Source organism: Gallinula chloropus (genome assembly GCF_964237585.1).
Source record: "Gallinula chloropus genome assembly, chromosome: 9".
NCBI classification, from domain to species: domain Eukaryota; kingdom Metazoa; phylum Chordata; class Aves; order Gruiformes; family Rallidae; genus Gallinula; species Gallinula chloropus.
The window spans coordinates 538,336-551,012 of NC_140094.1; the positions used below are offsets into that span (position 1 = coordinate 538,336).

The 12,677-nt window shown below is 47.5% G+C and overlaps 1 protein-coding gene across 1 annotated transcript; it reads right to left on the bottom strand.

Moving 5' to 3' along the window:
- Positions 1-9,136: 9,136 nt before the first annotated feature.
- On the bottom strand, positions 9,137-10,944 carry LOC311194810 (C2 calcium-dependent domain-containing protein 4C-like). Its single transcript, XM_084268026.1, has 2 exons — positions 10,828-10,944; positions 9,137-10,544 (listed from the first exon to the last, which is right to left on the bottom strand). The coding sequence occupies exon 2, from the start codon at positions 10,487-10,489 to the stop codon at positions 9,188-9,190; it is 1,302 nt and encodes a 433-aa protein (XP_084124152.1). The 5' UTR covers positions 10,490-10,544; positions 10,828-10,944; the 3' UTR covers positions 9,137-9,187.
- Positions 10,945-12,677: the final 1,733 nt, after the last annotated feature.

Consider the following 12,677-nt stretch of genomic DNA (forward strand, 5'->3'; position numbering starts at 1 on the left):
CCTTTGCATGTAACCTAAAGAGGATCAGACCACAGGTGTTTGTAGTACTTCCACACAGACAAGATGGGCATGACATCTTACATTACATTTCTGCTATTAGCAAAATACACAAGCAAAACACATCCAGCAAAGTCACCTCCTGTATTTGAAAAGTTGGACTGAGTTACAGGAACAAGGGAATTGTGATTTGAGGCAGCAAAGAAGAGGGAGCCAGCCTCTTCTCAGTGCTATCAGGACAGACAAGAGAAAATGAGCACAGACTGAAGCACAGACAATTCCATTGGAACATAAGAGAACACAAGAGGGGGAAGAGGAGAAAAAAAACCCCTCTTTTTTACTCTCAGAGGGTGGTTAAGCACTAGGATGGTTTGCCTAGAGAGGCTGTAGATCCTCCATCCTTTGAAGACACTCAAAATCGCCATGGTCCTGAGCAACGGGCTGTGGCTGACCCTGCCCTGAGCAAGGAGCCAGACTAGTTGACCTGGGGATCCCTGCCAGCCTCAGCTAGTCTGTGATTCTGAAGTTGACAAAACGTCCTGGGCCAATGCCACAACAAGGACTGGCTTTCTTTTGGGGGGAAGGGGTGTGGGGGGGAGATTTCTTATCAAGAAGAAGTGAACTCTAAGCAGTACACAGGCTTCAAACAGTATTTGTTCACAGCACGAACACCCAATGGAAATATAAATAAGTGGAGCAGATTAGCTCCAGGCTGATATTCCTAGTCCCACATTTTGTTTTTCAACTTTTCTTCCAGTAAATATCCTGAGCATATGCTGCCTTTTGACCTTGAGAAAGCTCCTGCAGACTAAATAACCCTTCATTTCCCTTCATATTCCTGCAGTTATAAAGTGTTTGGCACCTGTCAGCTGTTTGCCATTAAAGCCTCATCTTCCACGTAGTGACTTCCAAAGACTGACAAATCATTCCTGCCAGCTGGATGTGTCTGCTGTCCTGTAACTTCCATCCAGCCCCATCCCTGAGGCAACCTGAACTCATTCATTCCTAAGTAACACATCTTGAAAGCAGATGGCTGTAAAGGAAGCCACATGCATTTCTAGAAAGGTACAGAAATATTCCAGGTGCTTCACAAAGCTCTTCATTCACATTTACTAGATGTGCCCATTTCATTCCAGCAGAAAGGTTTAGGACAAGTCTTAGGAAACTCACTGTTCAATTAGACTTGTGCTTGAGTGTTATGCCTACTGGGATAATGTCCAATGCTCCCAGTGCATTAGGAAGAGCTCTCAATTTTACCAGCTTTGTCATACTAATGGGTTTGTTTTGGATTCCTCTGGATGAAGTAGATTCCCCAGCAAAGCCTCGTGCTACAAGCTGGGTTAATAAACAAAGCTCTGGAATGGTTCAGGAACTTTCCTAAACAAAAATTGTAAGTTTTATCTTAAAAATAAAAGTGCAAAATGTTTTTTCAGGTGCCTTGCTTCCACTGTCAGGGCACAGGGACAATCACCTCATCTGAAAGGATGTTTCTGGAGCCAGTTGCACCCACTGGATACTCTCCTTTACAACATTCCACTTGACAATGCCTCCACTACCCACCCAGTCATCCTTCATCACCACTGTAGCACACGTGGCAGACACCACTTACTCATGGATGTGCCAAGTACTTTGTTGTCTTAGTTGACAACAAGGTCAGCTATTGCTCCACAGCTCTTCATAAGTACAAGATGACTCTTGCCTCAGGACAACGGAGAGAAGAGAGATGTTTACCTGGAAAACTGGTAATTGGGAAGCACAATTTAAGTTGTGGTGTGTATGCACCCCTTTCCCAGTAATCACACTGCATGCAGCTTCTCACGAATTAATGCTGTTTGCTAACAATGTTTCTGACCTTAGCCAGACTTTGACTTGCACTGTTACAGAATATGAGTTTCAAAAAGTCAGTTACACAGTTCTCACCAGTTCAGGAAGTCACAGCCTTTCACAGATGCAGACAGGACAAACACAACCACTACACAAACTTGCAGTGTCTCAGAGCCCTGTAACTGCCCCTTGAAGCTGGATTATATTTCACTCTAACCTTGTTTTGAGAAGAAGGTTAGCCAGGTCTTGTGTTTGGGAAAAAACAGGACACACATCTCACAGGTGGCACCTTCTGAGCCCCTCAGAAAGACACACTCCCTGCTGGAGGTGGCATTCACTTCTACACCCTCAGAGCAGCCAAGGGGTGTGAGCCTGGAGGACCAGCCACTGGAATGAGTCACTCCTGCACTGCTGAACTGCTACTCAGGCAAAGGCAGCTCCCCCTACTCGCAGCAATAAGCCAAGAGACCACTTGGCACTGTCTAAGTATTATGACTGTGGATTTGAGGCTACAGCCCACTGAGGGGCAGGGTACATCACCACACACATTGTTGATTTGTGCTTTCTGCCTGTTCAGGTCTCTCTCTGCCCTGCTCCCCACAAAGGACAAACTCAGAGCCTGGTTATCTGTTTCCAGATGTGATGCTGTGAACATCAAGTAGAGAGCTGAGCTAACCAAGCTGAGATGGCATCTCTGAAAAGCCTCAGCTATGATCTGAGACAACTTACCTTCTCCATTCAAATTCACCTGTGGAGCCTTGACATCTCCTTCCTCCTCTCCTCCCCACCCAGCCCCCACTAGCTGATCCAAGACTACGCAGCTGGAATTGGCTTTGACACTTTAGGCAAGCTAATTAGGGGCATCAAAGTCATTTCATCATTGGTGACACTGCTTTTGCCAACACTCAGCATGAGCTATTTGCCTTTTACAACCTTTACTAGGTGATTCCCCCACCTTCAACTCCAGGGTTTCATCTCAGCTCCAGCACACCAGTCCCTGCAGGCTGGGCAGCAGGTTGTGCTCAATCTGTCTTAAACAGCATGAGAAAGCTTTGATGTTAAAGTACAGGCAAGAGCTGTACTGGAGCCCCCAGCTCAGCTGTAGTTCTGGCACCCAGCACTGCAGATGCAGCTGTGCACAGTGCCCAGCTCCTCCTGTGAAATTCAATGGTTGGGACACCAGCAGAAGGGGATTCTGGCAGGTGCAGCTCTGCTATGGGGCTGGGCTGCCAGAAGGGGGGAAGGAACATGTGCTTATGGCCAATCACAATCAGAGAAACCTCAGACAAACCTGAGTTGGCTCTGGCATTTCAAGACACTGTCTGTTGTTGCTATTAACTTTACCTGTGTAAGTTCAGGTTTCTTGCTGAACAGCTAAACTGATGATCTGCACAGGATGATCTGGCCACAAAAGAAAAAACCCAACCCCAAGCCAAACCCACCCACATGGAAAACAAACCTCAAAACCACCCACACCAAAACCAAACAGCAAAACCAGCCAAAATTGAAGCCACATGGTTTCAGCTTCTTGAAATGTGCACTTTCATAAAGGGATGACAGAAACAATCATGAGTATTCGTGCAGCATCATTCTGATCTACCTCATCTCATCCTTTTCCTCTGCACATGACAACATTAACATCTCTAACATTAGCCTCTTACCTAAGAGCTTTTATCAGTATCTTTCTCACCTATTATGTCAAGACAGGGAAGATATTTTCCTTACAGGCAACTGAGGAACACTGCAAGACAGCCAGATGAAATCAATGTAGGGATGCAAGCACTGGAAAAATAAACTTGTGTGACCTACACTTCACAGCAACAGTTTAAACATGCAGGCTGTGACTTCCTTCCCCATGTGTGGCTCTTCAACACAGCAATGCAAAGAAGACCCCAAGCCTTGGCCAGCTATCTCACTAAAAAGAAGCACCTGTAAGGTTTTGCAGCCAAATTCCTCTCTCACTTTGTGCCACTTCAAAAGCTTCCTGATTTTGTACTGAAAAGGATGAGAAAAGTCATTAGGATGTAACAGAAAGGAAGTAATCTGGAAAATCTTGTTCAGTGCTTTCCTGTCTAGTACATGCAATGCTTGGCAAGGTCAGGTTCTCACTGTACCACTCAGGAGAGTTTTGCAGCAATGGAACAGTTATAGCCAGAAATAGAAATGTAACTACAGAAGGAATAACAACATTGGAAGACAGAACTGTCTGGTCACCTGTGATGATATCTAGGCAAAAGAGGTTGTTAATTCTTTTCACTCCTGTTTGTTGGACCCTTCCTCTCATCTCTGGGACCATGCTCACTTCTCAATAACTCACCCCAATTACAGCAACCTGCCATTGTAGCCATTTCTGTCCCTGCCAGGAGCAAAAGAGGCCTGGCAGCTCCTTTCTTCTCATAAGGATCCTCTAAATGTAAAGAACCAGCAGCATAAACCACATGATTTACCAATCCTGGTGGAGGCAGAGCGAGTCAATAGGCAAGAACATAGCCCCCTTCCCCTCTGCAGGCAGCATGACACAGCCCATCAGGCTGAAGTTTGCTTCTGGGCATCTACAGCTCTGCCCTCTCCCACTCCTGTGTTTGGTACCCAACTCCTTGGCTCAAAGTGGGTTAGTTCACAGTCTCTGCCACACTAAATTTCATGTTACCTCCCCTATGAAGGCACATTGTTCAGCCCCATTTTAGCCTTTTCTTCTCAGACACTATTAATAATTAGAGTGCTTTTCAGGGACAGTTATCAGCATTAAGTCTGCACTGAAATGCCACCTCATTTAAATATGTAGATTAATCTTTCCTGCACGTTTTTTGTTGTTGTTCAGAGCACATAGTAATAGAAAACAGAAACCACCTAATTATGCCACTCATTTTGTGAGCATAAGGCTACTGTTTGTTTTAATCAAACATCCTGCTGCAAAAAGCTATCAGTAGATGTGACTCACTGCCCTTCCTACCTTGGCCAAATATCAGGCCTGACAATTCAGCCACCTATGCAACCCAGAACGTCTCTAACCCAGATGTAGGACAACTGCTGATCTCTGAAGCAGCCACTGAGGAGCACAGGGACAGCCTAGCAAGCACACACCTGTATCATGCCCTCCCCAGCAGTCCTGCAGAGAGGTCCTTGTGCTGACCAGTCCATTCCCCAGCCTGCAGGAAGGAGCTTGGCATCCCCAAGCAAGGCTTTCTGTAGATTTAAGCACTCAGCTAGTTCTTTCCTCGGTTCTCTGAGGAAACTAAAAGTTAACCCACAGCAATTCATAGGGTAAAACCTGTAGGAATCTCTGCCTGTTGTGCCCCATCATATGCTCAGCCTTTCAGCACTGTCAGCACAGCTGGCTCAGAAGCCAAGCTGCAGGAATAGAGATACCAGCGTGGGTGCCGGTTCCAGCGGGGCCTTTCCAGACCCACTGGAAGAAATGGGAGCAGCTTAGAACAAGTGGTGCAATAAATGGAATTTGATACTGCACTCACTGTGCTGCCTAATCCCCAGTCCACACATCTGTCAGGCTTTTTAGGTCATAGATATCTGTTTCCCTTGGTATTATTCCTGAGCTTTACCTGAAAAGTAGCACAGTTAGAGGAATTGCATTTTCCCCTGCAGTACTTCAGTACCTTGCATTGCAAACTGGGTTTGAGTATAAATAACCTGAATGATTTCTGGAAAGAAAAACATCAGATTTGCTAAACAGTAACATTTGGCCAGAATTGAAAAGGCATGCTTAAAATTATTGGGTTTGAAAAGGCCAGCACAAGTTGTTCTTCCAGTGCAGCAGAAACAAATAATATTTGCTTAGCAAAACACGAGTCCAGGATCTTGGCAGAAAGAACTTCTTTTCCTCAAACAAGTGTCAGGGGATCATTTAAAAAAATGAAATTAAGAGGTGATCCTCCAACCAGTGAGCACCACAGAGTGCAGCTGATCAGACTACCCCAAAACAGGAGTTTGGCCTGAGAGAACCCTCTGTGCTACCAGTGCCTCATGATGCTTTTGAAGCTGAGAAAACTGGAGGAAACTATTTCTCAACCCTGAGTAGCTAACACCAGGAGGTGGATTTTCTCCTTGCTGTTGACTCTCATATAAGCATTGAGGCATCATGAGGTTTTTTCCAGGCTGAAGTATCCAGTTGCCTTCTTGTTTGCTTATGCAGGTGCTTTACGTAAGAGCTCCAATAAGGCTGACGCTTTCGGAAAGCAGCTGCAGCATAGGCAGCATTGTAGGAGCTCACCACTTACAGCTTAATTGACCTCTCAGAGCACAAAAAAACAAGTCCTGTGACCTCTAACATCCAAGCAAACTGAGGTGTATTATGGCTTTCCATTGCTAATAAGGACAACGCTCTGAGGAGCAGCATCCCCCAACTCAAAATACCCCAAAATAGAAAAAGACACAGTAAAACGGGCTGGGGGGAGGGACAGTACTAAAACTGCTCTCCATTTACTGTTAATACTTGGTCCTGAGTCTGACCAGCGTAGCCAAATAGGTACTTAATTCAAAGTTCTTTTATTAGGAAGAAAATTATCAACAAAACCCCTGAAGTTAGATTATTTACCAGAGAAATACAAGAGAAAGTCCAGCTGTCCTTCCTAAACTTAAACTCTCCTTTTGAATCAGGTCTGTAGGTCTGCTGCTGCTGCTTTCAGCTGAAGGAGCAGGCCACTCTCTAGCAAGCAGGCCTATCATCAGGCTTCTGTAAAGAGACTGTCTCTAAAAAAAAGCAATTGTTTAAAGAGCCTTAAAACCAGCTCAGTTTTCTTCCAGCAAAACAAAGATGCAGGCCTTCACCTCTTTAGGTGCTTTACCTAGGTGCTTTTCCAGCCTAGATAAGCCCAGCTGGAAACTTACCTCCCTAAGACAGGAAGGGAGGACTTGCTCCTTGGACTTAACTCTTTCCATGCCTGCTGAAGGATGGGATTTTACAAGCACTTCTCTCATATGCCCATTAGCCTGTAGAAGAGAAGGCTCAGGAAAGGTCTGATTGATGTGCATGAATATCTGATGGGAAGTAGTGAAGAGGGTGGAGCCAGGGTCTTCTCAGAGGTATCCAGTGACAGAACAATAGGCAACAAGCAGGAAGTGATCAGGAAATTCCACTTGATGCAGAAAGACAGACCCTTTTACTCTTAGGGGGATAAAACGCTGCAGTAGGGTTCCCAAGCAGGTTGTGGAGTCTCCACCCTTGGAGACTCTAAATCACACTGGATGTAGTCCCCAGCAACCTGCTGGAGCTGCCTCTGCTTTCAGCAGGAGTCAAGCAAAACAGAAGTCCCTTCCCTTCCCACCTCAGCCAGTCCCTGCAGGACACACTGGCACAGCAGGATCACAGGGCAGAGAGATATCACGCACTATAGTGTGACTGTACATGATCCTCTGACACATGTAGCTGTTCCCCTTCCATATTATCTCAGCCACCTTCTCCCTATGGGCACACCTGTGAAGAGACCTTAAGTCCCAAGAACTAGAGATGTGATAGGGGATGAGTGATGAGCCTGAAGTGGGAGCCTCTGCTTTCCTTTAGCAATAACCAATTAAACAGGCATATTTTTTGTAGCATTACTGCTTCTGCCTTGAAGTCACATTATTTAGTTTCACTTCTCCCCCATTCCTTTCAGTTTTCCCTTAGAGTCAGTTTGTCCAGATTCAAGGATGGAAGAGTCAGTGCATCACCTCCAGCTGTGCAGGGTGTTAGTACATTTCATTCTTTCCTTTAGCACAAAGGGATTACTATTCCATTTTATTTTAATCAGCTTCTGGGAATATACCCAGCCTTTCTCTTCTGCAGGTTACTCTTTGTACAAAGATTCTGTTTTTAGAAGCATCTCACGTGAGCTGGAGCAAGGATTAGCAGTGGACATTTCCAAGCACTCGTGGCCACAGTTAACATCCTTTGGGCTTTCTCTGCTATCAAAAGGAGGGGAAAAAAATCCTTCCTGGGTACTTAAGTCTGAAATGGAATTAAATCATTCAGTGGCCAGAAAATAGCAGAACTTCCTGTGATTTGCAGGCAGTTAATAGGGCAGGGGGAGGATGTGCTAGAAATCTTGTTGAAAGAGTTTTTAGGCTGTAGATTTAGCACAGGCAAGGCCCTGTTTCTACAGCCTCACAGGGAACACAGAAGAAAACCTTCCTTTTCTGCACCCTATGCCTGCGTGGAGTGCTCCTCCATTAAGCCTTATCTACCTTTAACATAATGAGGCCTGCAACTTAATCAAGGGAGGCAGCAACAGGCCTGGACTTGCAAGATGGAGTTTCTGCCACCTCCCTGTTGCACAGCTGCAGTTTCCATGAGTTTATTCATTTTACTTAGCCCCCAAGTCTGTAGCAGCAGCAAAATAAAATCATGGTGAGAGGAGGGCTGGGGCACACAGGAACACTGCACTTGGTGTCTCTCACAGCGTTAAAAGTGCCTCAGCCACTGACCCTTTGATGGTACAGGACAGAGAAAGATCATCCTGGTTTTATCACACTGGCTGGAACAAGATATGCATCAAGTCATCAGCTGAAGCAGGAATTCAACCCAGAAACCTCAAAGTATCCTTTGCCCTTGCCATATTGATACCTTATCCTATCTGCCTCGGAAAGGATGCGATAGCTGAGCTGCTGAGGGTTACAACTCCAGGATACATTCCTGACCAAAACACAACTACCTAGCAACTTCATTCTGACAGCTGCCAAATCAGCCATGGAAAGGAAGGGGACCTGCTACAGCAATTGCCCTCTCCCTAGTCACTCTGCCACCTCACTGTTCAGGGTTGCCAGTACAGGTTTGCAGAGCTTCACCTGCACTGGCTTTTAGCTGCTGCTCACAAGATGATCCTGGCCTCAACACAACCTGTTTTAGGAGTCCAACTCCTCCACTCCCACTGTAGGAGAAAGATAGAATTTTGGGGAATCTTCCCCAAAGACAGGGCTCATTAATTTTTTAGAAAAAGTGAGTGCTGTCAAAATGATCTAACTGATGCAGCACCTGGGAGGTGCAATACAGTTCAGTGCCTACACTGTGTAAAACGCTGTGTAACTGCTCAGGGACTAGAGTGAGAGAAAAACAACACTACCACACCCTGAAAGCCATAAACAACTCTGGGTAACTGCCTAATCCTTTTTCCTAAAGGTAAACTAGCCCTTCTGCCCTCCTCTCCTACACTACAGGCTGCAGGTCTGTTCCGTGGCCCCTTCTTAATTAACTAGCAGATACATCACAGAGTTTGAGGCGTTAAGCAGCAGAGTGAGGCACCACAGCATGAGAGTGATACCAAGAAACACAGGGCTTTGAAGTAGTGTTTTAAAAAAATATAAAAGAAAATCAACCCAAAACTTTATTGAGTAGAAAGCTTCAAGATGACAACATTAGTCTGCATTACTGTTATTATACTGACAACATAGTCATCAGAGACAACTCCCGTTCTCCTAAGGTGTAATCCCGTTTCATGCTGCAGCCTTTATTCATCGCTTTCATCCTCACAGAGAGGCTGTAAAGCTCTTCTTCTGCTATGCCATCAAAAAAGAAGTCCTCATTGAAGATGGGATTCCTGCTTCTCTTTATAACAGTGCTTCTCTGCTTCTGTGTTTTCCCTGGCACCAGGGAGAAAGTGATACAGCAGTTTATGTTTTTGGGCTCCACAGAGTCGTCGTACAAACCCTCTGCGCTGATCAGGCGGATCCGCAGCCGCTCGTTTTCTGAGCAGTACTCGGAGGAGAGCCTCAACATGCCTCCCTTGTCCATCACCACCATGCTCTCTCCCACCAGCCTCTCCTGGCCACGGGTCAGATCCAGGGGAAAGATGGGAGAACAGGACACGCTGAAGCCTTGTGTGGCAAGCAGCCCCTCGGAGGCCCGCCTGATGGCACTGGGGCTGTTATCAGTGGAGCTGCTCTCCTCTGTGGAGAGAGAATTGTTTCTGGCCATGCTGGATTTGTTCTTGGCTTTCAGCGCTCGACAGAGCAACCCCTCCTGACTCTGTGTTTTGACCAGAGAGCAAGATCTGGGAGGTGACCTGCTGAGAAGCGGGGAACTGAAAGGAGAGGAATCGCTGGAGGAGGCAGTGTCACTGTCACAGGCACCTTGCCTTTGCAGGGAGAGATGCTTTGGAGGCAGCCTCACAGAAGCAAAGCTGATAGCAATGGGATTAGAGATGCTTCCTTTGCCACTGAACGTGTTCGCTCTGGATCGAGACAGCATCAGGCTGGGCAGAGCCCCACGTGGGTCGCCGTGGAAGATGGACTCCTTCCTCCTGGTGTGGGGACTTTCCAGCAAGGTGCAGAAGCCATAGGAAGTGGGGGCTCTAGGAAAGTGAGGCAGGGAGAGCGCTGCTTGGGACTGTGGATCTGAGTTGGTGCTTTCTTCCTCCAGGGCTGGAATCTCTTCAGCACTTTCCACCTGAATGAGATGTGGCAAAAAAGAGCTGGGGCTGTAGTCAGAAGAATTAAGATCTGCATCCTCTGAACGGTTGTCCCGGTGGGAGCCAGTGCCCTTAACAGCACCAGAGCTTGTCAGCCTGGGGGGAATGCAGAATTCAGGGATTCTATCAGGGGTGAGCACATTAGGAAAAGCAGCAGCCCCCAGTCGAGCTTTTTCAGGTAGATTTTGGCCAGGTGGCAGTCCCAGGAAGGAGGAGCTAGGGAGGTTTCCGCTCTCATGCGATGCTCTGATCTTTTCCAAGAACCACATTGCCGTAGCTGGGCAGGAGGTCCTCAAAGGGGAAAAGCTCAAAGTTGAAATCCACCTGCAGACAGACACACAGAGATGCAGAAGTACACAAACAACCTTCTTGGGCGCACTACAAGGCACAGAGAATGCTATTCAAGGCAGGACTGGTCCAAGCCCATTCAGTCCACGGGTTCAAAACAGCCTCTGCCCAGCACACTATCTTTAGCAAAGTCGAATGGATTGCCCCACAAGAACAGAGCTAAACCACTCAGAAGATTAAGCAGTATCAAGCCACTACCAGGGACACACGTCCCCCTCCGATAAACCCCGCCGTGCTTCTCTCCCAGCAGCTGACCTACCTTGTCAAGTGCAAGAAACCACTTGCTTTTTCCAGCAGCCCCTCTCTCGCTGATAAGCATCCACGGACACGCTCGGCGGCTGCAGACAGACAGACACCCCACACACACACACCCCGCGCCGGCTCTTTTCTAGCGGCCCCGGGCGCCTCCCACCCGCACCGCCGGCGGAGGGAGGGAGGGAGGGGGCGGCCGGGCTGCGGCCGCGCCTCCCGCCGCCCGCTCCGAGGCGGAGAGGAGGAAGAGGAGGAAGAGGAAGGGTACCGCGCTGCGCACTGGCGCCGTGTCCAGAGCAGTGGGAGGGGGGGACCTTGCAAAAACGAGCTTCCCACGGGAAAGCGCTTTCTGGTGAGAGCCCAACGCCCCCGCCGAGCAGCAGGGACGGGGCTGCCCTCGCAAGGGTGGTCAAACGCTACCCGAGAGCCACCCGTACAGCAAATGGGCCCCTCGTCCTTGCCCTGCTGCCAGAATGGTGTTGGTTTTGGCTTGTTTTGGGGTAGTATCTCTATACAGGGGCGTCCCGAAGTGTTTCGGGATTAACTAACCCAAGGACAAAAGCAGATTTGTCTCGGTGCGTTGTTTCTTCTGGAGATCGTGGCAGGTTTCCAGCAGTGGGAAGTGGGAATTGTGGTTTTTCAAGCTCATTTAGGAAGAACTTTGCTACTTTGCTGCTTTTCTGCCTCTGGAAGTGCGCCCCCTTCTCCTTATCCACACAGAACGTGAGGCAAAGCGAGCCCTGAGCCAGTGTCCTACCGCTGATGCCAAGCAACAGCAGGAGCAGGAATGCAGATGCAGTACAGAGCAAGAGAAGGCAGAGAAATGCCCTGGCAAATCACCTTGAAACGGAGTATGTCAGAACCACAGGCATACGTGATGCTTAACAGACGCTGCACAGAGCCAGGTGGGATCCGTGAACTTTATGGCCACAGTTCTGAACTCAAAAGGACCTCTGCAAACTTTCTAACATAATTCTGCAAGCTGCAAATAGGAACCTTAACTGCTAAGGCAGGAAGGCCTGCCAAAAGAGGATGGCTAAATGCTCAGCTGAAGCTGTATGCCTGTAACAGCAGTAGGAGACAAATTATTTTCTGTCTTTCCTCCATAACCCCCCCCCACCCCCACCCCAAAGAGCTAAAGTTCATGTTTACTGAGTGCTTGAAATAGGCTGGATGTGCTCAGAGAAAACAAACCAAGTGGGTTACAGGGGCAGGGAACGCTTTGAACCTGCTGAAAGATTTAACTGGGAACACACACATTCTGGGTCTCAGCCTTGCCTCCTGCTTGTTTTACACCGTTTCAGCTCGGCTTTCATAATAATACTCCAGTAATTCAAACAATTTTCTGCTCTGCTTTGTCCAAAAGCTCAGGGTACTCCAAGTCTCCATATAACATTTCAGCTGCCGGTGCACTGGCAGTTTATGTAAATGGACTTGGTGCACTGACCGTGGTTCAAGTAATCTCCAGTCTAATTTAGAGGCTTTGAGAGAGGGTTGGTGCTTTCCCCAGCTCATGAGACTTTTTGGCAGCACAGTAAGAGGAGCTGTTGGAGACACGGGGGTGCTCTCCTTTGGGAGGCAGGATGTGTGCCACGTAGCTGTTTACCCATCCAGACCAGGTAGCACAGTACTATAACATCATGCATTACATGCCATTCAACCTCCAAAGAATTAGTGAGCTTCATTCCAGTATATACACCTCTGCTTTTAATACCAAAGAAAGATTTTACTCTAAAAATGGAGAAAATTAAGAAAACTGATCTCTTTAGGGGGAACCTTGTTACCTCCGATAGCAGCTCACAGAAGCAGTTCACATAGGGCAAGTATGGCAATGAGCCTTCGGGTATACAAAGCCCA